The sequence below is a fragment of the Parasteatoda tepidariorum genome, chromosome 12, assembly GCF_982258835.1.
Source record: "Parasteatoda tepidariorum strain Cologne lab strain chromosome 12, Ptep-v5.0, whole genome shotgun sequence".
NCBI lineage: Eukaryota > Metazoa > Arthropoda > Arachnida > Araneae > Theridiidae > Parasteatoda > Parasteatoda tepidariorum.
This window is the reverse complement of record NC_141766.1, coordinates 14,257,433-14,280,415: the sequence shown is the minus strand read 5'-3', so window position 1 is coordinate 14,280,415 and position 22,983 is coordinate 14,257,433. Positions and strand designations below refer to the sequence as shown.

The 22,983-nt window shown below is 28.0% G+C and overlaps 1 protein-coding gene and 1 long non-coding RNA gene across 3 annotated transcripts in view; one reads left to right on the top strand and one right to left on the bottom strand.

Annotated features, from left to right (window-relative positions):
• The first annotated feature begins 611 nt into the window (after positions 1–611).
• On the top strand, positions 612–10,479 carry LOC122269975 (uncharacterized). The gene is made up of 2 exons (XR_006225521.3): positions 612–716; positions 9,195–10,479. It is a non-coding gene; the product is annotated as an uncharacterized LOC122269975 (long non-coding RNA).
• A 2,535-nt stretch (positions 10,480–13,014) lies between these two features.
• Positions 13,015–22,983, bottom strand: part of LOC107449496 (serine/threonine-protein kinase mig-15) — a 65,852-nt gene continuing 55,883 nt past the window's right edge. For both annotated transcript variants that reach the window (XM_043045543.3, XM_043045542.3), the window contains 3 exons: positions 17,522–17,602; positions 15,006–15,145; positions 13,015–13,359 (listed from right to left, as the gene is read on the bottom strand). In XM_043045543.3, coding sequence (XP_042901477.1) covers positions 13,276–13,359; positions 15,006–15,145; positions 17,522–17,602 — 305 coding nt within the window. In that variant the 3' untranslated portion in view covers positions 13,015–13,275. The remainder of the gene's footprint in view (positions 13,360–15,005; positions 15,146–17,521; positions 17,603–22,983) is intronic.

Below are 22,983 nucleotides of genomic sequence, written 5' to 3'. Positions count from 1 at the left end.
AGAGGACTGTAACCCATGATCCGTCTACCACTGAGGATATTTTTGCAGCACTGTAGTCGGTGCGTGCCGGGTAAGGAATTAGTATCGACCAGCCATCCCTGGAATTCGAACCCGGTTCACCTCATTGGAAGGCGAACGCTCTATCCCCTGAGACACTACGGCTCTATATGAACTTTTTAATTATTTACGCTTATAGTGGTGGGCAATATTTTTTTAACAATTTTGCTAAGCCATAAAACATGAATTTCGTAAAAAAAAATTTAAAAAAACATTTCCACGAAGTGAAGTAAATTAGCAATTCCGGATTTAAAGTTTTTGTTTTATATTTGTCTGTGATCACACAGAGACAACTTTTTATAGGCTTGAAAGCCGATTTTCACGACACACCTTGACATTCATTTTTTTTATTTATTTAGCATTCCAATGTAAACAAGCATTTTAATGATAGCGGCATTCATGTCAATGACTTCATATAGTAAAAATAAATTAGGTCAATTTCCTCGAATATTCTATTTCATTTGCGTCTATTATAATTCCTAAAGCAACCCAAGATGTATAAGTGTGGTTAGCCTAGGGCAGAAAGAAACGAGTTGTCTACATCCTGAGAGTTGGGCAACATAAGTGAATGTCATACTTACTAAAAACAGAGTGTTAGTGATTAGCTGCAACAATTTACAGATAAATTTTTAATTGTGTTTTTAATTGCTCCTTATCAGGTAATTATCATGTGTTTTTTAATAATTTCTTTAATAACAATTAGTTTTGTTAAAAAAATAAATGATAATTGATAAATATTGAAAGTGATTCAAACTAAAATAGATAGGCTGGAAAAATTGTAATTTCTGAACAGAGCCGTAGACAGCAACCGGTAACAGTTTTTGCGTCTTCTATTGTATATCAAACTTAAAGAGCTTTTCGAGACCAGTTTAAGTTTCAGATAATATACAAATCCACCGCACTTGTCTTCGGATAGTCAAATTTTACAGTGAAGAGGAGATTGAAAATTTTAATAATGTTTTTTAAAACAACATAACTCGATAACTTCATAAGTTTTTTACTTAATTCAATTAAACAGTGTATGTTATTATTGTAGTTTCAAATACACTTAGTTATTTTCGATCGCGTTTATTGGTTTCGATTAATTAATTGATAAAAGCGTACCTAAAGGCAATTTTTAAATCAATATGTCGTCAATTTGTTAAAAAAAATTAAGAAAGACATTCGTAATCAATCACAATAATACTTGGCATTCAGTTCAATTTTTAGGTAAACCGGATTAAAATTTAAAGAAGTTATAGAACTCATAATTAGCAAATGAAACTAATGATATTTAAAAGAGAAAAAATTTTAATCTGGAATTCATAGTTCGGCGCGCCTATAAGGTCCCCACTTAACATTTGCTGCAAATCTTATATAAGATTTGACAATATTGGAGAGAGTGATTTTTTTTAACTTTCTTTTTTTTAAACATGCAAAGTTTGCTTAAAATTCGTCCCTACTTGATATTCAAGTTTACTGTTTCGTTACTTTGGAAGATAAGAAGGATTACGTAGTAGCCATTTAACAGTTTTGAACGAAAAGAAATTAGCATGTTGAGAGGCAATAATAATACTTTTTTAACAATAATGTTTTACATTATCTCTATTCTAAAAAAAATTACTTTCTTTGTTGATAATATTGAATATATCTAATTTATACTTAACATAAAAGTAATAATGTTGGTATAATATTATTATTATTATTTTTTGACAAATTAATAATAAGTATATTATTTATACGTTTCCTTTGATACGCATTAGAAAAAAAAGGTTAGGGCATACAAAAAGTTTCTTTTAGGCCTCTATTTTGTAGACTAACATATACGGTAGATATATGTTAGTCTACAAAACAGAGCATGTAAAATTTTTAAGATTTTTTTACCACCGGTATATTTAAAACAAACAATTAATATATTAAATGCCTGAAAATCTATGTACACTAATGTATAATTATGTACATAACAATAACTATTGGAAAGTGTAAATTATACTTTTGAACAAACGAACATTTTTTTCCATTTTAAAAGTTACATTTGTTTTTATTTTATTTGAGTGCCTTCATCTTTTTAAGATATTTTTTAAATTTGTTCAATTAAATCAAAAATTTCGAAAAACTATTATTTTAATTTTCATGTTACTGAAACAGAAACATTTTGTTTTGTTGTTATAATTTGAGAGGTTTTTTTCTTCTTTTTTTTCCCCGTAAACCTTTGTGAACAATTTTGGGTCGTAATGTAAAATTTAAAATAATAAATAAATACGTGAGATTTGATAAAAGCAGTTTTCTGATAATTGTATTTACTAAAATATTTTCAGAATACAAACAGAATCAAGGCCAGACTAAGCAAGGTGTTAATAGTATTTCTCAATGTTAATAATAATAATTTCTAAAACCCAACAGATTGCGTTCTGCGCAGTAATACAAAAGTATTAATAATAATCAGTTTCCCCTATGGCACTGTATCATGAACATCTTCCTTGTTTTTGTTATTAAACATATTATGTTAAAGGCATTTGTAATGATCTAAAACCCCGAGATCATAAATGGGTTCGGTGAAATTGTAGAGTTTCTTATGTTCCAAAGGTTTCATGGATATTCTAAATAAGCCACTTCAATTGCAAATCAATATGAAAAAAAATTGCCTAAATTACTCAACCAAATCATCATGCAAACTTTACAATATATTGTTTTTATAATTGCTTGTAAATTCATAGTTTGATTTCACATTTAGAGTAACGAGCTGGCTGTAGTGCTAAAAAAAAATTATTAAAAGAAAAGAGTATATTCGAACTAAAACTTCTATATATTTATTAAAAAAATAAATCTCTTAATTCAATTTTCGTTTGAATCGTTAAAATTTTGCAGTAAGAACATAATTTTTTCAATTAAAATGTTTTATACTTATTGCAAATTTATTATCATTTTATAAATTAACTATTTTTCATACTTTTTCAAGTCATTATTTAATATTTTATGTTAACCCGCATTCGTCATTTTCTCGTCGTTCGCAATTAACGGTCCCTACAACTTTCAAGATATTCTTCATATAATAATGTGGTTATCGTCCTATAACGAACATTTTAGACGATTATATTTTCAATTTTCCTCATTTTTGGAATTTCTTTTATGTTTATCATTTTTATTTTTGCAATTTTTGAAGAAAGTTGCATTCAAGAGTTGGAATTCCTGTGTAACCGAGAGCTCTCCCACTTATTGGAACCATCTACATTATTCAATTCAGCGAATCTTTATTTATCAATTTATAATATGTATTACTCGATTTTTAATTAAAAGTCATAATTATAATGTACTTTTGAGCTAATTATTCAGTATCAGATTTGATTTTTCTGCAGATTCGTCTAGTAGTCCCCCCGCCTATACAGGGCAGCAGTATACTATGTACAATTTAAAGCAGATGTTCAAAGTGTCCGCCGTGTATGTCGAGGCAGGCTTGAGCACGCCGTGGATATGTCCAATAAAGTGTTTTTTTCTTGCACCGGCAGTGACGTCATACTTTGTTTTTCGTATTTTTCTCGTTAACTGTGGATCGTACAGGAACGTTTCTTTGGGCAGTTTTTATGTACTCCCAACGAGGAATCTAGCTGTGCAGAGTTTATTCGGTCGTTTTGGGACACCCTGAATAAATCTTCCTTCAAGGGGAGTGAGGTGATCAATTATTATATTCCCTTATACACCAACACCTGGAAGAGAGAAGACTGCCTCATGGATCAATTTAGTAGTCAGACAAAACGGACACAAACCACGCAGTGGTGGTTATTAAGAAAGATGTAAACGTTCGTTCTACTCTATTTTCGCACTCTCGTCCGAAAAGCAGGTATTCAGCTAATAAAAAATATATTAAAATTAAACAACTTCGATACATTGCTCAGAGCACTCTTAAGTATCTAGAGATTTAGCAACACAAATTGTCAGGTTATACACAGTTGGTAATTTATTTTTTATACCTAAAATGTTGAATTTTAAGCTTCAGTTTTACACGTAGTCAGGATCTATATATCGTGTTTGACTCTCAAAAGTAAAAGCTAAGCGCAAAAAATGCCCTCTTCATTAAAGTGAAAGAAAAACACATTTTAAGACCAATTTCAGAGGCTGTGTGTATTATTAAAAAAATACTTATTAAGCCCAATTTTTGAAGGTCACGCGCAAACCTTTCTTTCAGTTGTCATAGATTTAGAGTGTTAAAAATTAAATTAATACCAAAAATTGAATTTATATTAGAAAACTATATTAAAAATGACCATTTTCAGATTCTCTGTAGGAGCTAAGTTTTGAATTAAAAACTTATTACTTGGCAATAAATCATATATAGGCAGTGGGTATTAGACGCTTTATTACCAGAGAGCTTAAAAAATGATATAATAGTAAAAAAGAAAAAAGAATACAAATAACGTACATGTCAAATAATAACATGAAGAAATAATCACTGAGTAATTGTTGTTGTATATTTTTTTTATTCAAACTCTAAATAATAATAACTGACAGAATTAATGTATGTTTTAAGATCGATATAGTTTTTAAAAATTCAAATACTGTTAAACATCACTATTGTTAGGCATCAAAATTATATGCGGGAATTTACGTTCGTATTATAAGTAATATTTGAGCCACTACCTTATGGGACAGTGGACATGTTGGTTGAGGGGGTGGATAAAAGTGTACCATAAAGTGGGGTTACTTTGGGACTTTTTTTGATAACTTGTTTAATTGCAAGGTTGCGCTCTGAATGTTATATATATATATATATATATATATATATATATATATATATATATATATATATATATATATATATATATATATATATATATATATATATATATATATATATATATGCACAACTCTTTTTTTTCCGCGTTAGGTATAAAAAATTTATTTCATATGATAAGGGAATTGCTTTTAAAAAAGAAAAGAAAAATATTTTTGAGTCTCTAACTCACCACGTAGGGTGGGGTAGCTCTCCGTCATCTTTTTTATCGCCTTAAACATTACTGAAGCCCACAGTAAATTTTCTGATAGCAAATAAAAACAGAATTTTTTTTGAATAACTCAAAAACTTTTCAATGTGTATTTTTTTTAATAAATTTCTTAGGGGAAAATTAAAAAATATCCGAAATAAAAGTATTAAATTTATTTTTATAGTTATAAGTAATTCTATTGTAGTTACTATTTCTATTAATTCTATTTCTATTATTATTAATTACAATTAATTATACAATTACTTAAAAATTAAACTTTAAATTCAACATCAAGCAAATTATTAGAAATTTCATTTGGAAGAGAGATTTTTTTTAAAATTTGCTATCTCTTCTACCAAATAAAATCAGATACTTCACTGTTCAGTATATAGGCCGTTTTTAGCCTCTACAAAAGAGGGTGCCGCTCCTGGAATAAACACCTACAAACATTCTTTTTAACGTACATTTATTGAAATAGTGAAAAGAAACTTAATAGTACAACATTAAGTATTAGTTCCTTGTGTTTCATCATAGGATTACACTATTTTATTTATCTTCCTTTAATATTGTAAATTGATATCAGCAAGCAATCTTCTTAACGTATTCTTCTTAACATTTGTTGAAATAGTGAGAAAAAAAGCAACTTAGTAGTTCAACATTAAGTATTAATTCTTTATGTTGCATCATTGGACTGTTTTATTTATCTTCCGTTAATATCCTGACCTCGGAAAAATCAGTTTGTCTTTACGGTTATGATTACAGCCTACAGTATGATAAACAGGAATGAATGACACATTATCCGAAATTGACACACAGTCTAAATCAAAAGTAAAATATTGTTGGTTATCATAATATATAAAATAAACTAAAGACATAAAGGTTTGAAATTATAAATAAAAATACGTTCATTATACTGGGAATCTGAATAAAAGAAAACAAAAAGAAGCATAATCAAATAAAAATAAAAAAAATTTTTAAATTATAAGTTATCACTGAAATGACAACTGTTTCAAAACCTAATTCTGCCCCGGAGACTACCAAAAAATTTCTAAAAGAAAAAAACCCTTTATTTTTGATATAGCTGGTTCCAGAAAACGTGAGTATCGCAAAATAACACCATTTAACGGAAATAGTTTAAAAACTTTAACGAATATTCAAATATGTCCATGAACATTTTATGGATAAAAGTTTCAAATTCTGAAGAATATCACATAATTTTTCAAAATTTCTCAAGAATTACTGAACAAATTATTCTGTAACTTTACATATTTCTCATTCAAATACCCTTCTATTACAAGCACCTTTTTAAGATATAGCCAAGAGAAGATTTAGGAGACCAGTAAAAATTACAAACATGAAAATATATTTTTGAACACGAAAAATAGCACTCAATTTGTAAATTTTACTCATACTACGTTATACAACAATATATTTCGCTTTGTAAACCAAACGTGTGTATTCACAAAGACAGGGGCTCCCATCAGGGGGGAAGGTGGGCGCACAATGCACCCACTTAAGGCTTGGGAGGGAATTTTTACACCATATAAAACGAATAGTTTGGGGGGGGGGGAATTTTGACGAGAGAATTTTTTTTTAAGTACATAAATAAAAGAAGCAGCGTAGCTCTATTTCGAACAAGCTAACATGGAAGGGGGAAGTTAGCAAATTTTTTTTGGGGAGGGGGATGAATGCGCCCAAGAGCTTGGGGGGGATGGGGGCCACTGCACAAAGATATGAATGTATCATCAGGAATAGAAGTAACAATTTTAAAAAAGGGGATTTCTTAAAAAAAAAATTATATAGGAAAATCAAAAATATTGCTTAATGCATATTTTTTAACATAATCAAAACTAAAATTATTTAACAATTAGAAACTTACCTTAATTAATATCTTATTTCAAATATTATTATCAAAAAAGTTAGGAAGATTCTAATAATAGATTAGTAATATCAAACTAACATATTTTATTTTCTCATTTACTGGACTAAATTGAAAATACAATTAAATAATCTTTGAAGTTATTTTTTAAGGAAACACATTCTTTCGCAATTATCAACTTTTTGTGGCCAACATCTATTACAGCCTAATCTGCTTCTACTTCTTTAATACATTTTCGTTCTATTCCAGTTACGAGACATTGGTTGCCTTCATCAATCATTGACTGGGGGTCAGGATAGCCTGGTTGGTAGGGCACTGGGCCCATGTCCAAGAGGTCGTGGGTTCAATCCCCGCCGGTTGAAGACTCTCCGTGTAGTAAATGGTGACTGGTGCACGCTAAATCTGGCGAGTCACAAAGTGCTCCATGTTCCCATAACAAATCATACACCTGGGGGTACTGATCTAGGAGTTTCCTTGTCTTCTGTATTGGTTCAAAATTACAAGGCTACGGAGCAGAACATAAGTAGTCGTAAACCCAAAATTGGGTCGGCTGTTCAACGACAGTTATAAAATCATTGACTTGGAAACCGTGGTGGCTCAGGGGATAGAGCTTTCGCCTGCCAATGAGGTGAACCGGGTTGGATTCCCGGTGATGACTGGTCGATACGAATTCCACACCCGGCTTGGACCGACCACAGTGCCGACTATCCTCAGTGGTAGACGGATCATGGGCTAGACTCCCCTTGCCATGGCAGGTCTTTGTGGTTTTTCCCTTCATGCAACGCAAATGCGGGTTAGTTCCATCAAAAAGTCCTCCACGAAGGCCAATTTCTCCCACTACTGGATCCAGGAGTTCCATTGTCATCTGGATTGGGTTCAAAATTATAAGGCTACGGAGTTGAACATTAGTAGTCGTAAATCCAAAAGATTGGGTCGGCTGTTAAAGGACGATTATAAAATCAAATAAAATCTAGGACTGTGAGCCTGATACTCTCCCATTCAAATCAGAATGTCTATAGGGTATAGATTGCGGTATATTTTTAAAACATTTTATTTATTCTAAAGTCTTTTGAGCTTTTGTGTTTACCTCGTAAGTTTTAATAATTTCTTGAGTAATGCAAACATCCAAAGCCTTTCCTTTTACAGCATCTTTGATAATTCTAATTCTCTTGATGGTGTTCAGGTTCATCCTTTATTTCTCAGATGTGACAATTCTTTTATTAGCAGAGAAACCTTTCAGGGAAGGCCCAGATTATCTTTTAATTCGAAAACTTCGTTCCAGAAATAATTAATAAGTTTTCAGAAATTTCCAGTCTAGTATGTCATCGTCGTTTACATAGAGATTCCGCGAATCTGTAACTTTATCAGCAGAATATTCAATTGTTACTTGAGGAAACATTATTGTCTTATGATAGCCAGTGTATGTTTTACAGATTCTTTACTCATTATGGGATGTAAAGTCTGTAAATTTTGTTTTCGAAAGGCAATTTCTCTAAAAGAAAATGGGCAAATATAATATAAAACTGTTTTGCGTCGGGTAAAAACATCTGCTTTCAAACGTTAACTGAGGGTTCCTATGAGCAGTTTACCCCTTTTCCAATATGAAGATATTTGGATATTTTGAAGGAAAAAAAAATTAGAACTATTTCGATTATATAGGATGTTTTTTAAGGTTTTAAAAATATTAAGACAATATAGGATTCACAGGAAGATTTTGCTCTGCTGTATCTTTTACCAAAATTGAATTTTTTGCTACATGTATCTTACTTTATATTAAATATTATTATTACTTTACTTACTTTGTAACTAATACCATAAATGCTACAAAGACCCTAAATAATTTCATTAAAATGAGAGACACACAAATTAAATTTTGTGATCTCTGTATGAGATTTAATTTTAACCAAAATTTTTCAAGATCAATCAAAATCAGCAGCTGTTTGAAAATATTGAATCATTAAAAGCTAGCCATGGCACTCTATTCGGAACTATACTTCTGTACAAATAGACAGACATCTGTACAAAAATATTGCATCGCAGGCTCTAAGGATAAGCAACAAAAAAATTAGCCATGGTTTTTAAATCGAAACTATATAGGATTGACTTCTAGTTCTGAACTTTATTTATGCTGACTCTTGTATAGAACGCGGCATTCATAATCTATCAAATTGTTACACCCTCAACCCCTTTTGTTACATAATCAATGATAAACTTTTTAGGAAATCATAATGTTTATAAGTTAAAAAATCTAATTTTTATAAATGTTAAAATTCTGGATCAATTTATTTTGTATTTTGCAGGAGAGCTAAAAAGACATTTCTCGCACTATGGACCGGAAGAATATATGTGGATTAATTTTAATTCTTGTTTTGGACGAAGTTTTATGTACCCCTCTAAGGGATTTTCAACTGAAAGAGCATAACATCTACAGTATTAGTGAACAAGAATCTAGACAATTCATAGGATCTAGTGTTCTAGGTGGTTTAATGTTGCCACTGTTTTTCACATTAGCTGTGTCAAGAATCATGTCTAGAATTCCTAGTACATTTCAGCGAATAATAGCTGCTCTAAGACCATCCTACAGATCTCTAACTGATTATCAATTTGAACAATTAGAGGAAACTCTTCAACGCTTGGAAAATTCTCATGCATTTAAACATTTCAGATGAAGACATTACCTGTGTGTGCTTAAGAGACACCATTTTTGTAATATACTATCTACCAATAAATATTTAGACACCAGTGACAGAAAAAGAAAACAAATTTATTCATATAGTTGATAGAGCCTCCCTGATAAATAAATACAGTCTCAACTCTCAACTGTATGCTTTCTATAAATCTTTATATGATGGCTAGAGGCATTTTTTTTCACTTAGCTTGGAAAAGAGTTATAAATTCTTTCACCTATTTGGAATGGTAATTGCACCAATTAATTTTGTGATTCAATTTGCTCCATAGTTTCTGGATATGGTTAAGGTTTGGACTATGGGCAGAGCAGTTCTTTTGGTTTATTCCATTGTCTCAGTACTAATTCATGGCGGATCAGGCAACATGAAAACTAGTGTTATTCTCCTGGAAATAACAGGGATCCATAACCTGAAAACTGTCACATCATAGGAAGCACACTATCATTCAAAAAAGTGGAATAAGCTTCAGCATTGAACTTACCCTGAATTTGGAAAAAGAAAAACACTAGGAGAAACAATCTCAGTCTATAATATCACCTCCAATTATATGCATGGGTTCTCAAATCATTATCTGTAGGTAGTGTATGAAACCCCAAAGAAGGATAATTTAAAAAAAGTAATAAAAAATCTTTTTCAAAAATGATTAAATAAAATTGGTATAAAATTATAGCAATGCATAAATTTCCTTTTTAAATGTTTTTTTCCTTCATTTTTATAATATAACTTATAAAATTCATCTTTCAGCATAATGTACCTCAAAATAAAAGTGATTTTAAACATGAACTTTTAAAAGTGAAAACTAGTGAATCCTTATGTGGTATATAAAGAATCAAACATGATTCAGATTGTTTAATGTACTTTTTTTGCAGTTGAAAAAATGTAAATAAAAGTCTATAGCGAATCGAACCTTGTTACCTTTCAATGATTTTATTACAATTTTTAAAAAAACAAACTTTGACAAAAAGAAAATTCCCTAAACTACATTTAATTAGATTACTTATTAATAGAATGAAAAGCAAACACTTAGCAGGAATTATCTTATGTAAAAACATAATAATAAAAAAAGATTTTTCAAAGTTAGTGAGAAATGAAGTTGTCTTATAAGAAGTTCAAGAGCAAAAACATACTGATACCAATGAAGGACAGGGCAAGAGTTAAGTGGGCAAGAATAATGTAAAGGTCAAAATGATTTTTTGCATTTTGACATTTTAAAAGCAATTTTTCGCATGATTTTCAAAGAATTTTTAAGGAAACGTTTTTTTTTTATTTTGTATTTAATTCTAATATGTAATTCTTTAATTCTAATAATAATTTAATTCTTGGATTACGCAAATCATTTTATTAAATTGAAGATTAAAAAAAATATATATTTACAATTATTTTTACATTTTTTTCCTACACAAAAAAAAAAGATTATTTGACATTGCGGTAAAAAGGCAAAAGTGTGGAAATTTTAGCAAAAGATGACTTATAAGAGTCATCAAAAGGTAAATAATGAAATACAAAGTACTGATGATTAAAAACTATTACAAAATCAATTTATGTGAATCCAATTTATCTGTTGTTAAACCCTTACATTGGCCATTTCAGAATAAATATAAACACTTAGAATCCTTCATTTGCAATATTTTAAATGAAATGTCTTCAAAATTAACTCAAAAGTGCTTTTTTTTAAATATTAACAATTGATAATATCTATGTACTATTCTTCAGAAGTTATTAGTTTAAACAAAAGATCATTAAAAGAATTATATATTTCTAATTTCATTCTAAAATCCTCTGATATATTTTAACAAGCAAATCTGTTCAAAGAAACAGTTTGACTCAGTTGAAAAACTACACAAGTTAGAATTTCCTCTAAATAGTATGTAATAAGATTTGAAAAGGAAAGTCTAATGGTGAAACATCAAAATAATGCAGAGAAAGTAGCACATATAATTTAAAGTCAAATAATTTACCATGAGTTAACAGATGTGTTTAGTCCTGTGCTGAATGGTGAAACACAACTTCTTTAGAATAAACAATTTGTGAGCTTGAAAGCTTGATTAAACTTCAAATATAATTCAATAATTTACAATTAATATAGAAAAAGAACCAAATTACAAAACAATTTTGAAAGAAAAAAAAGAATAACAATAAAAATAACTGCCTTCACAGTTTAAACCTACAATTTTAAAGACAAAATTAAAATAGATTTAAATTTTTAACAAATGCTCAATACTTGGTTTAGAGCAACTCATACAATGGAAATTTTTATTTTATAAAATTTACGTAACTTTTCTTAAAGGAGAAATAATATTATTTTCCTAAATAAATCCATAAATCACATTATATGTAAATACATTTACATGACTTTACATATTTTGAGTTAAATTCTAAATAGCTACCATACATATTGGTATATTAGTTAACTTTTCAAACTCCCAAAACTGAACAAAAATCAGCTAGACTTATACACCCGTAATAAAGTCAGACATACGTTGATCATGAAATATCAATATCTTAAGAACAGTAAGATAGATATGAATAACTGTATTACCCCTTTCAAACTCTATTTTTAATATGGTATAGACACTTTTGCCTTTTCTTTAATCATATTTTCTTTACATATAAAGGTTTTTTTAGAACCACTTAAAATTACATTAAAAACAATCATGAATAAGATAATTTATTCATAATTATTTCAAAGCATATAACACAATGAAAACTTTTAAAACATACCAAAAACCTATAAATTTTAAGATTCCAGAAGATCATCTGTGTTGGATTCAATAATGTTATCTGTATTTGAGGGCCAAATGTATCGTTATGCAGAGACAACAATGTGAAATAATTTTAACTTGAAAAAATATTACAGACGTAATAACTTTTTAATGTCTTTTCCAATTTTAGACATTTTTATACTTGGTTTTTTCAGCACTTCACTTATACACCTAGCATATCAGAAATTTTCTATCTTGTAATCAAAAATAGGGGGTGTAGATATACGGTATTTCAAATAAAAACTATAAAATTTAACAGCTTATATATTATTATTATGTACATTATTTATTAATTGTACAGCTTTACAATTTTAATTAACAAAGTAGTAGTATATAGATCAAAAAATTCCCAGGAAGTTAGGATTCACTAAATAAAACAATAAGTATATTTTTGAAAAATCTTTTCAGAATAGAAACTACATTTAAACTTAATATTTTAAGTAAATTAAATTTATAAAGTCTATAATCAAGAAAATTATCATGTTCATATATTCAAGATTTGGTTTTATTATTATGAAATCAAATACTACTCATTATAAAAATAATAAAATATTTTTTAAGCATTTTACAAAAAAGGGACAAAAATGATATGCATGAAAAAATTTTTAACAGGTAAAAGATAAAGTCTTATATGTCTTGTTTTCATAAATTACACAAAAAGAAGTCAATACTAAAAGGCCAATAATTTTTATTTGAACTTAAATTAAAAAAAAAAACATTACACTGATTGATACAAGAGACAAAAAACATATATTTATAAATTTGTTAAAATACTTTCAACAAGCACAAATTTGATAAATAAAACTTGCTTTAATATTTACAAAAGTAGCAAACTGCTCATAAAAGTTATACATTGAGCAATATAATACAAATGTTTATGCACAAACACACTACAGCAACTACACATAAAAGTTTATGCACTTAAGAGAATACTACCAGTTGTTCATGCCTGGCTTACTGAGAGTCATAAAATATATTTGGCAGGCAGAACCTCCTTTTGAAGATGAAAAAAATACCTGTAAATTTAAAATAAGTTAGCAAAAGCATAATGGTAGTTTCACTTTATATAAGTGTCACAATAAAATATATACACTTGAATTATATAAGGGAAGGAGATTTTAATGTTAATAAAAGCATTTTTTTTTTCGTTTTGTGATGTAAATACAAAAGGAAGCAGATACAAACGGCCAAAGCACTATTTTGCAAATTTCTAGATAGAATGGCATTGATAGAATAAAAAAGAAAATAAAAGGTTATTTTAGTTTTTTTAATGATATTTAATCCTTTGTTTATTTAATTCTGACAAACTCTAATATTCATTTAAATAATTTATGTATGATATTTAAAAAAAAGAGAGTATACTAGAAATTGTTGTTTTTGAATTCTTGAGTTGGATTTGTTGTCTAATACTTGCGTTCTTGTAGATATAGTATGATATTCCAGCTTTGCGTGATTTAATAACATTGTTTGAGCACTTAATGACACTTTTAGTTTTGTAAAGACATCACTAATATTGAAAAATTACAAAAATAGAAACATGATACCAAAAATTTAAATACATCAGAACGGACAAAATAAGTCTGTTTTTGAAAGGTTGTTGCTTTCAAACTTTTTCAGGCAAAGCTATTTAGTGGATAATAGGTTGGATAATAATTTTTATATCTGTTTTAATTTTGTAACTATTACTTATGACTGTTAGGTTAAGAGTTGTCCAATCTTTTGTCAGTGCCCTGCATTCTACTTATGAAAATGGCACAAAATGTCCACACGAAGAAAAGCCACAGTTTCGAGAAAATGAAAAATGTATCTGATCTAATTTTATGTTTCTAATAAGTTACTCCAAGGTTGCATTGTTTGGACTCATAAAAACTGCAAAAATTGAGCATTACGTAGATTAATTTCAATGATTCCTCACTTAGGTAGGCTAACCTTTCAGCGAGATTGTCTACATTTAGTCTAAAATAAAATCTTTACTTTGGTGGTCAGACTCAAGCAACATGGCTGAGAAATATAAAGGATGAAAAATGACAACACTTTTTGTTATAGAAAACACTAACCATAAAGATTATTAAGGGCAAAAATGCACCGTTTTACTAATAAAAATTTTAAAAATTTATGAATTTCTAAATGTGCATTAATGTGAATTACTTAAATACTACAGATGACATACAGTTTAAAAAAGATAATCAATATAGTTGAAATGTAACTGATTGCATTGCACAAAAGATTAATGGGCCCTAGGTTAAACTTTGAAAAAGGCTTATTCCTAAAAACTCAAAAAGTTCAAACTTTATATTTTGTAAGATTTTTTTAAATAATTTTTTTTTAAATGTTCTCTTTGATTCCCAATACAAAAGTTTCATAAACATACTAAAATGTAACCTTCACATTGTTATATTAGTTTATTTTATTGTTATATAGACTAAGTATTATATACATTACTAAATAGACTTGAGAATTTTTAAATAAATGTGTTCCTGATGTAATTTTCATGTAACATAGTAAGAATTTAAGGTTTTTAAATTTAAAGTATATAAAAAAAATTTTCCTCAGCAATGCTCCCACTAAAAAATGTTAGATGAAAGAAAAATGACAAAAATAGAATTCCTTAAGATATTTGGGAAAGTCATAAGTAGAAACAGTAACATTTTAAATGTCTTACTTTCTCATTCCTTTCACATAAAAACTTTAATCTTTGAGCTTTCTTGTGCATGAACACACCATCTAAATGACCAGTTTCAACATTTCTTATTTCAATAGCTTTATTTCCCCAACCCATGACTTGTCCAGTTCCAATAAAAGCTGTAAAATAAATAAATAGAAAAATACAACATAAGCACAAAACAGAATAAATATATATATATATATATATATATATATATATATATATATATATATATATATATATATATATATATATATATATATACATATATATGAGTAATTTAAAAAAATTGCACTCTTGAAGTTCTATGACTTCAAGTAATTGACATATAAACATTATTTTTCATTTTCAATTATGACCTTAACTGTGATGTGGGAATGCCATAGGTTTGTGTGAAACTTAGCAACTATGCAGTGGAGACATTTTTCCATGTCAAAAATGGTCTTAAGTGATTATTATTTATCAGATTGTAAAATTTACCAGTAGAGCAAGACATTTTCTGGAGGCTATGAAAAAATACACAATAAAACTAGCACCAGAAGTCTCTAAATGTCTACCACTGAAGTATATTTTGAAAATAGATGCCTTTTGATACCTATAAATCTCACTAGAATCTATTTATAGATGCAGGAGGAACAAACTGTAAGACTTTTTAATGTGTTTTACTGATTAGTTAAAAAAAAAATTTTAATCAACTCAGTGACATAACTTTTTGAACAAATCATGTATGTATAATTTGTTACTTTAGATATCTTGGTTGTATTTTAGGCAATTATAATCTTTCATATACATAAAATATTACATTCCTTAAGTATATTTTAATTTAATACATTATTACAATATTTTAATGCTTATCTTAATTTATACATTATGAATTTGATAGCAGTGAACTTGTTTCATGACATACAACTTTGATGTGTGTATATTTGTCTAAACTAAACGCAGTGGCGTGACTGCCAGTTGAACGTCAAGGCCTAGCATGCTCATCCCAGATTTCCTAACTTTGCACTCTGGGATGCAGGAGCAGATGATCCAGTTCGGTGGTCAGTCAAAGGCAGAAACCCCAGTAATTATTCTAGTTTTAATCCTTAAGCATGTTTGGCATTCATTTCATTGACTCACTGAAAGGAAGAAAGACTGAGTCAAACTTGCCTAGCCTGAGAATAGAACCTCAGACTTGTGGTATTGGAGTGTGAAGTGCTACCACTCAGCTAATGGAATATCATAGGTTTGTCTATTAAGTATTCTTTCTTTCTCTCAATCAAGCTTTTACGCTTTGTAACAAAATCGAATTCATTAGTTTAATTAGTTTAAGTATTAGCAAATTTTTGTTCTGCTTTCTCTAACCACAAAAAAGCAATGATACCTACATTATCAAATTGGAAATATGACTTCTGGAATGTGGTATCACTTACACGTTTTGTTGCAATGAATACTTTAGAACATTTATGCGTCTTACATGCTGATGGTTTATTTTGATTTTACAGTGATTGTTTATATACGAGGGTGTTTCGAAAAGTAAAGATACACCGTACGCCAGAGGAAAAGAAAGGTTTTGGCGAGCAAGTTGGCAACACAGGTATTAACCTTGATCCGTTAGCTTTCTCCTCGCGGTCGTTCGGCATTTTAATGTTGATTCTGATTGGAGTAGGTCGTGTTTAAAATGGTTGCGGCGATTCAGAATCCCGCCAAATGCGAAGTGCGCTCTGTCATACGTTTTCTTCATGCAAAAGGTCAGAGACCAGTGGATATTCACAAAGAAATTGTTTCTGTTTATGGGAATGTTATGAATAGACAAATGGAGTCCGCTTGCTTCATGACAACGCTCGACCTCACACAGCGCTCGTAACCAAAGCACTAACTCAAACAATTCAAATGGCAAGTATTGGACCATCCGCCATACAGCCCGGACCTTGCGCCCAACGACTTTCATTTATTCCTTTACCTGAAGTCACATCTTCGTGGAAAATCATTCCACGACAATGATGAGATCGAAGATGAAGTTGAAATGTGGTTCCGACAACAGGCGGCAACCTTCTACGACTGTGGGATACAAAAGCTTGCGCACCGACTTAACAAATGTTTGGATAACTGGGGTGATTATGTCGAAAAATAATAAATAATCGAGTTAATAAGATGTAACTGACGTTTTCTAAATAAAAGTTTTTTTTTAAGGAATGCGATCCATTGTATCTTTACTTTTCGAAACGCCCTCGTATATTAGGCTTGAATTCAGAAGTGTCCAAAGATACAACAAACTCTTCCAATCTGATTTTACTTTATAGGGAAATGTATATTATCAGACCTAAACTCATAGTAGTTAGGCTTAAATTTAGTATAAAACTATATACAGTACTTCATAATTTATTTATAGAAAGCAAAAAAAAAATTTCAAAGAAATTTTCAAAGAAATTTTTAAAAAATTTTACAACTTTTCGAAAAAAATGCAAATAAAAGCAAACTAAGTACACTACACAAACAAAAGCAAAGAAAAGTTTTAAAGATATTATTACCAACTGATGTAGGCATCTCTCCCCACTGTAAAACAATATTTTTGCTGACTTTTCCAAATGTATTGACATAAATACCTTCATCTATAAAGGAAAATCACCACTTAGTAATAATTATCAGAAATATATATATAAATACAAAAAGAAAAAACAGAAGAGATAAACTAAGAAAATTAAAAAAATCAATAACAGGGTGCGTAGCCAAATTATTCTGCAAAAAAATAGCACTTTTCAAGCACTTAATTAATATTTTAAGCACTTTAAGAAAATATCATAATTAGGCAGGGTTGGAAAGTTTTTGGCAATTGACGGTTTCATTTGGTTTTAACCGTCATGTCAAAAAAAAAAAAAAAAACCTTTGGCATTGTATTTGACAATTGTCAAAATCTTTTAATCATGCAAATTGAATGGCGTTTTCATACGCTACGGACTGACAATGCGCTAAAATATATTGAGGTTGAATTAAGTGTGCAAACGCTGAACAGAACAATGTGAACAGTGTCTTTTTGCATTATTCGTATTAAAAATCAACATGGTAAAGGAAAAATCTCAATTTGGAAAAGGGAAAATAAAGCACTTTTTAAAAACACCTAATGAAAAAAAGCGCCTTTAAGGGCTTTCAAAAAACAAAAATAAGCACATTTAAGCGCTTTTTAAAAATGCTACGCACCCTGAATAAGTTTTATTTACTGCGCATTAGCTGCAAGTATATAGAACTTATTTTAAAATGTAGAGAAAACATGGAAAAATTACAAAATAATGGAAATAACATGTAAAAACAGATAATAAAATAAAATAAAAAGAAAAAACATTAAAAAGGGGGGACTATAAAGCGAGTAGCAAAATCAGAACTTACATGGACGGATATTTTTCAAGAATAATTTTAAATGTTTTTGCAGAAAGATTGCCCGATTACAAAATATGAAAACAAAAGCGCAAATTGAGTGTAACAAGAGGGTTTTAAAATGACGTTCTTACTGCACTGCTGAAGTGATTTGTTATTCTGAGTTTTGATTTGTTAGTTACCAAGGATGGGCCCGAAATGGATGTGCGCAAGGTAATATTATACTGGATAATTTTAAAAATTGATCATAAATATTTTTAGAAGAAAGATGTTTATTTAAGAAAAAATATTAAACAGAAAAGAGAAACATAAATTGCCTGTTTTACAAATAATTTTAGCCGCGGATTTGCACGATATGGATAAGCACAAAGAAAAATTATTTAAATTATCAAAGAAAAAAATTTTAATAGATAATTTTAACACGGATTTGACCGAAATGGATTTGCACATGGAAAATTGTATAAATTAATAAAGAAATTTTTAGCAAACAATTTTATCCACGGATTTGCCCCAAATGGATTTGCACATGGAAAAACTGTATAGATTAACAAAGGAAATTATTTAGTAAAGGAATTTTTAGTAAATAATTCTAACCATGTATTTGCCCGAAATGGATTTGCACATGGAAAAATTAACAAAGAAAAAATTTTAGTAGATAATTTTAGCCACGGATTTGCACATGGAAAAACTGTAACAAGAGGAGGATTAACAAAGGAAATTATTTAGTAAAGTAATTTTTAGTAAATAATTCCAACCACGGATTTGCCCGAAATGGATTTGCACATGGAAAAATTATATAGATTAACAAAGAAATTATTTAGTAAATAATTTTGGCAATGAATTTTGGCCTGAAATGGATTTGCACATGGGAAAATCATAAAAATTAACATTAAAAAAAATGTTTAGTAAATATATCCACCAAAATATACGATTAATTCAATGATTTTATATAAAATTTTATTACATTAGTTGGGTATCCATTGTTTTTTAACAGATTTTGAAAGAGTTTCTCGATTTGTTTTTTGGATAAATAAATATTACTACATATTCTTTTAATTCTGTTCATTTCATTAAAAGTGGTATTTAAATAGATGCTCCTAGAAACATTAGAATTCCAAGTAACTAGTTCATTAATATTAAAACCAAAATCATTTATTTTATCGTATAAATCAACAAAGCAGATATTTTCAACTTTCATAATACCCAAATCCAAAAAACTGAAATTAATATTATCATCATGATTACGAAGTAAGATAAATTCCTCAGGGTATATATATCACTCAATAAAACAGTAAAATCTTAGAAATTAAAGATAATTAAGTCATCAATATATCTAAAGACAAATTTAATACTAAGAGTATAATTTTTTTCATAATAATGCAAAAATAAGTTAGCTGAGAGAGATGAATAATTAGATCCTTGTGGTATTCCATTAATTTGAAGAAAAATATCCCTTCCATTGTAAAGATAATTACTAAGAAGACAAAAATTAATCATAATTTCCCAATAATCAAAATCGCAACAAAGGATATTTTTAAAATCATGGTAATAATTAAAAGGACATCTTTTAGTCAGGGTTCGTTGATTTAAATCAGCTGGATTTAAATCATGATTTAAATCAAATGATATTTTTAAAAAAATCATTGATTTAAATCAACAAATTTTTTTTATCTATATATATTGATTTTAAAAGTTAAAAAACAGTGTTTTAAATTTTTGATACTTTTATTATTTTCTTTTCTTAGTATTAAAATTTAATTTAAATAAATTGCTGCATTAATTAATTTTAGTTAACGAAATTACTTTCTTGGTGTGTGTTAAATTCCCAACACATTTGAAATTACATTTTTAAAAATCTTTTGATTCTTGAGATTGAAAGTACAGATTAAAGTAAACATTTAATGCTGTCAGACTTGCATAGCTGTAGAAAGTAATTAATAAACATGAATTTTTTTCAAAAAATAATACAAATAATGTTAATTAAAATTCTACCTTTGAATGAAAAAGCGTGGATCTATTGCGTAAGCGTGAATCTACATCATATTTTATTGGTGTAAAATGTATATTTCTGAAGCTTGAGATTATATTAAAAAGAAATTACCAAAACAGAAAAAGAAAAAAAAAGGGCTGAGATTATATTAAAAGGAATATGCCAAAAACAGAAAAAGAAAAAAAAAAGGGCTGATGAATTCAGATGTTTTTTTTTTTCCTAATATAGTGCCATTCTTCCCTTTCAAACTCTTTCGAAGTCTATTTGATGCAGTAGGGTTATTAACTGGTATTTTTTTCTCATAATATGTTTACAGTATCTTTGACATTATCTAATTTTCTATAAAGAAATTTTGTGAAAAAAAATTCCAATGAATACATAGATTTTCTAATTTTTTTTTAGCTTAACTTATCTATTTTGATATAGAATTAAAAATGAATATTTTAATATAAAAATATATAGATTAAATATTTATTTATTTTTTGACGAATGACTACATTTGTAAACACAGTCTGCTACATTTATTTTGTCATTTTAAAAATCAAGAGAAGAAAAAAAGAAATCACAATTTTAAATTAAAGTTATGGTTTGCTAACTGAAACTTTTTTTAATAGTTAAAGCACATGGGTCTGTCCAAGCCGGTACCTTTACAAATACAACTTTAGGAAAAATGATAGAATAATCACACACAAAATACTTTTTCTTAAAATTTTATTTTTGTGTCTGATAAGAAACAATAAATCCATATTTTTACTATATTTGTGTTGATTTTTTAATATAATTTTTAATTTTCACAAAATAGGTACCTCTCAGAAAAATCCAAACAGACTCCTGAAGTATTCTTTAAATTCTCTATTTCATCTAGTCTTTAAATTTTAATCATGCATTTGTTTCAAAATGGTTGCTATGCATTCAAAGCCATGTATTATAATGAAAAATTATTTTAGTTAGAGCTTCTAAAATATTGTTACAATATAGTTTTAATATTAAGTTAATTTGATTAAACATTTATAATTTTTTTTTAATCATAAATTAAAGTTCTTACAGTGTATTTGAATAAAAATAAAAAAAATGGGATTTAAATCAAAAAAATCCGATTTAAATCAAAAAAATCTGATTCTTTTGATTTTTTTTAAAATAATCAAAAAAATCACGAACTCTGCTTTTAGTTTAGAAAAGGGAATGCTATTGAAAAGATCCTGGAAAGCAAAAGTCGCAATAGAATTAATTTCATTATGTTTAATGAAATCTAAAATCGGTTGATTATTAGTGATAATCCAAGAGAAACCTTCTATAGTAATATAGTTAATAATCTTATTTAAGTAGTTAGAGAAAATGGTGCCAGGTTTAGTTAAATAAGTATTAGACCCACATGTGATAGTACTAAATTTTACTGGAATTTTATGAAATTTAGGACTGATAATTAAGTAAGGAAATTGTATATTGCTAATTTTAATTTTTAATCTCTTGTAAAAAGCTAAAATTTTTTTAATGGCAATATTATTATTGAAATTACTAAGCTCAAAATTTTTACTATTTTTTAATTCCGTATTTAAAAGTTCAGCATAGAATTTTTTACAGAATATAGCATAATTATTGTTAGCTTTGTCTATGGGAGTAATTACAAAATTTTTTTGAAGTTGCTTAATTGATTGAACAATATTAGAAAAATTTGTTGAATTGTTATTCTTATTTAAATTATCCTTATTATTGAAAATAAAGTTTTTAAAGTAATAATAAACTCCCCATTTCCATTCTGTTAGCATGCCTAAAGGTAAAGAGAATCTATTTGATATCTTTAAACAAAAACTATTGAGATCATTAAGAAAGTATTTTAGAATCTTATTGATTGATATATGGTAAATGGGTCTAAATTTTGTGCCTTTTATCATTAAATTCCTATGTTCCAAGTTTTCTATAATATTTAAATTACCAGTAATAATATGTTTATGATGTTTATCAACAAAATCAAAATATTTATCCTCCTCACAGTGACATTCATAATCGGATATATTTAATACTCCCTAAATTTTTGCTTATATCATTATAGTTAAATATGGTTCTACCAAGAGATTTGTTATATTTAAAACTTTTAATTATGTTAAAATCTTTTAATGGAAATAAAGCTTTAAAATTTTAAAAAAAGTTGTGAAATTTGATCTTATCGAAAATAGGATTTTGAAAGTTAATAACGAAATATAAATTATCTAGGGCAAAATTTTATTAGGCAAAATTTTGCTCATTTTAGCTTTTATAAGATCGAAACAAAGAATTTTGAAATGTAAATTAATGAAAGAAAAGTTAATAATAAGATCGTAGAACTTATATATTTCATAATTCTTAAGGGAGAAGACAAAATCTTTAATTGGTTTAATGCTATATTGTTTATTAAAGTCTTTTTCCATATTAGAAAGAAATTTTATATTTAATTTGTCACTATTAAGAGAGTTTCTACTACTTCTTGAACCCCGTTTACCTCGATTTGTACGCTTATCTTTAATATGAAAAAGTGAATAAGTTGATATATATATGTATATATATATAAAATTAGTAATTACTCTCAATTTAGAATAAAGAAAAATACGTTAATTATTTGCATGCATAATTTCGTTTTCAAAAATTTGCATTCCA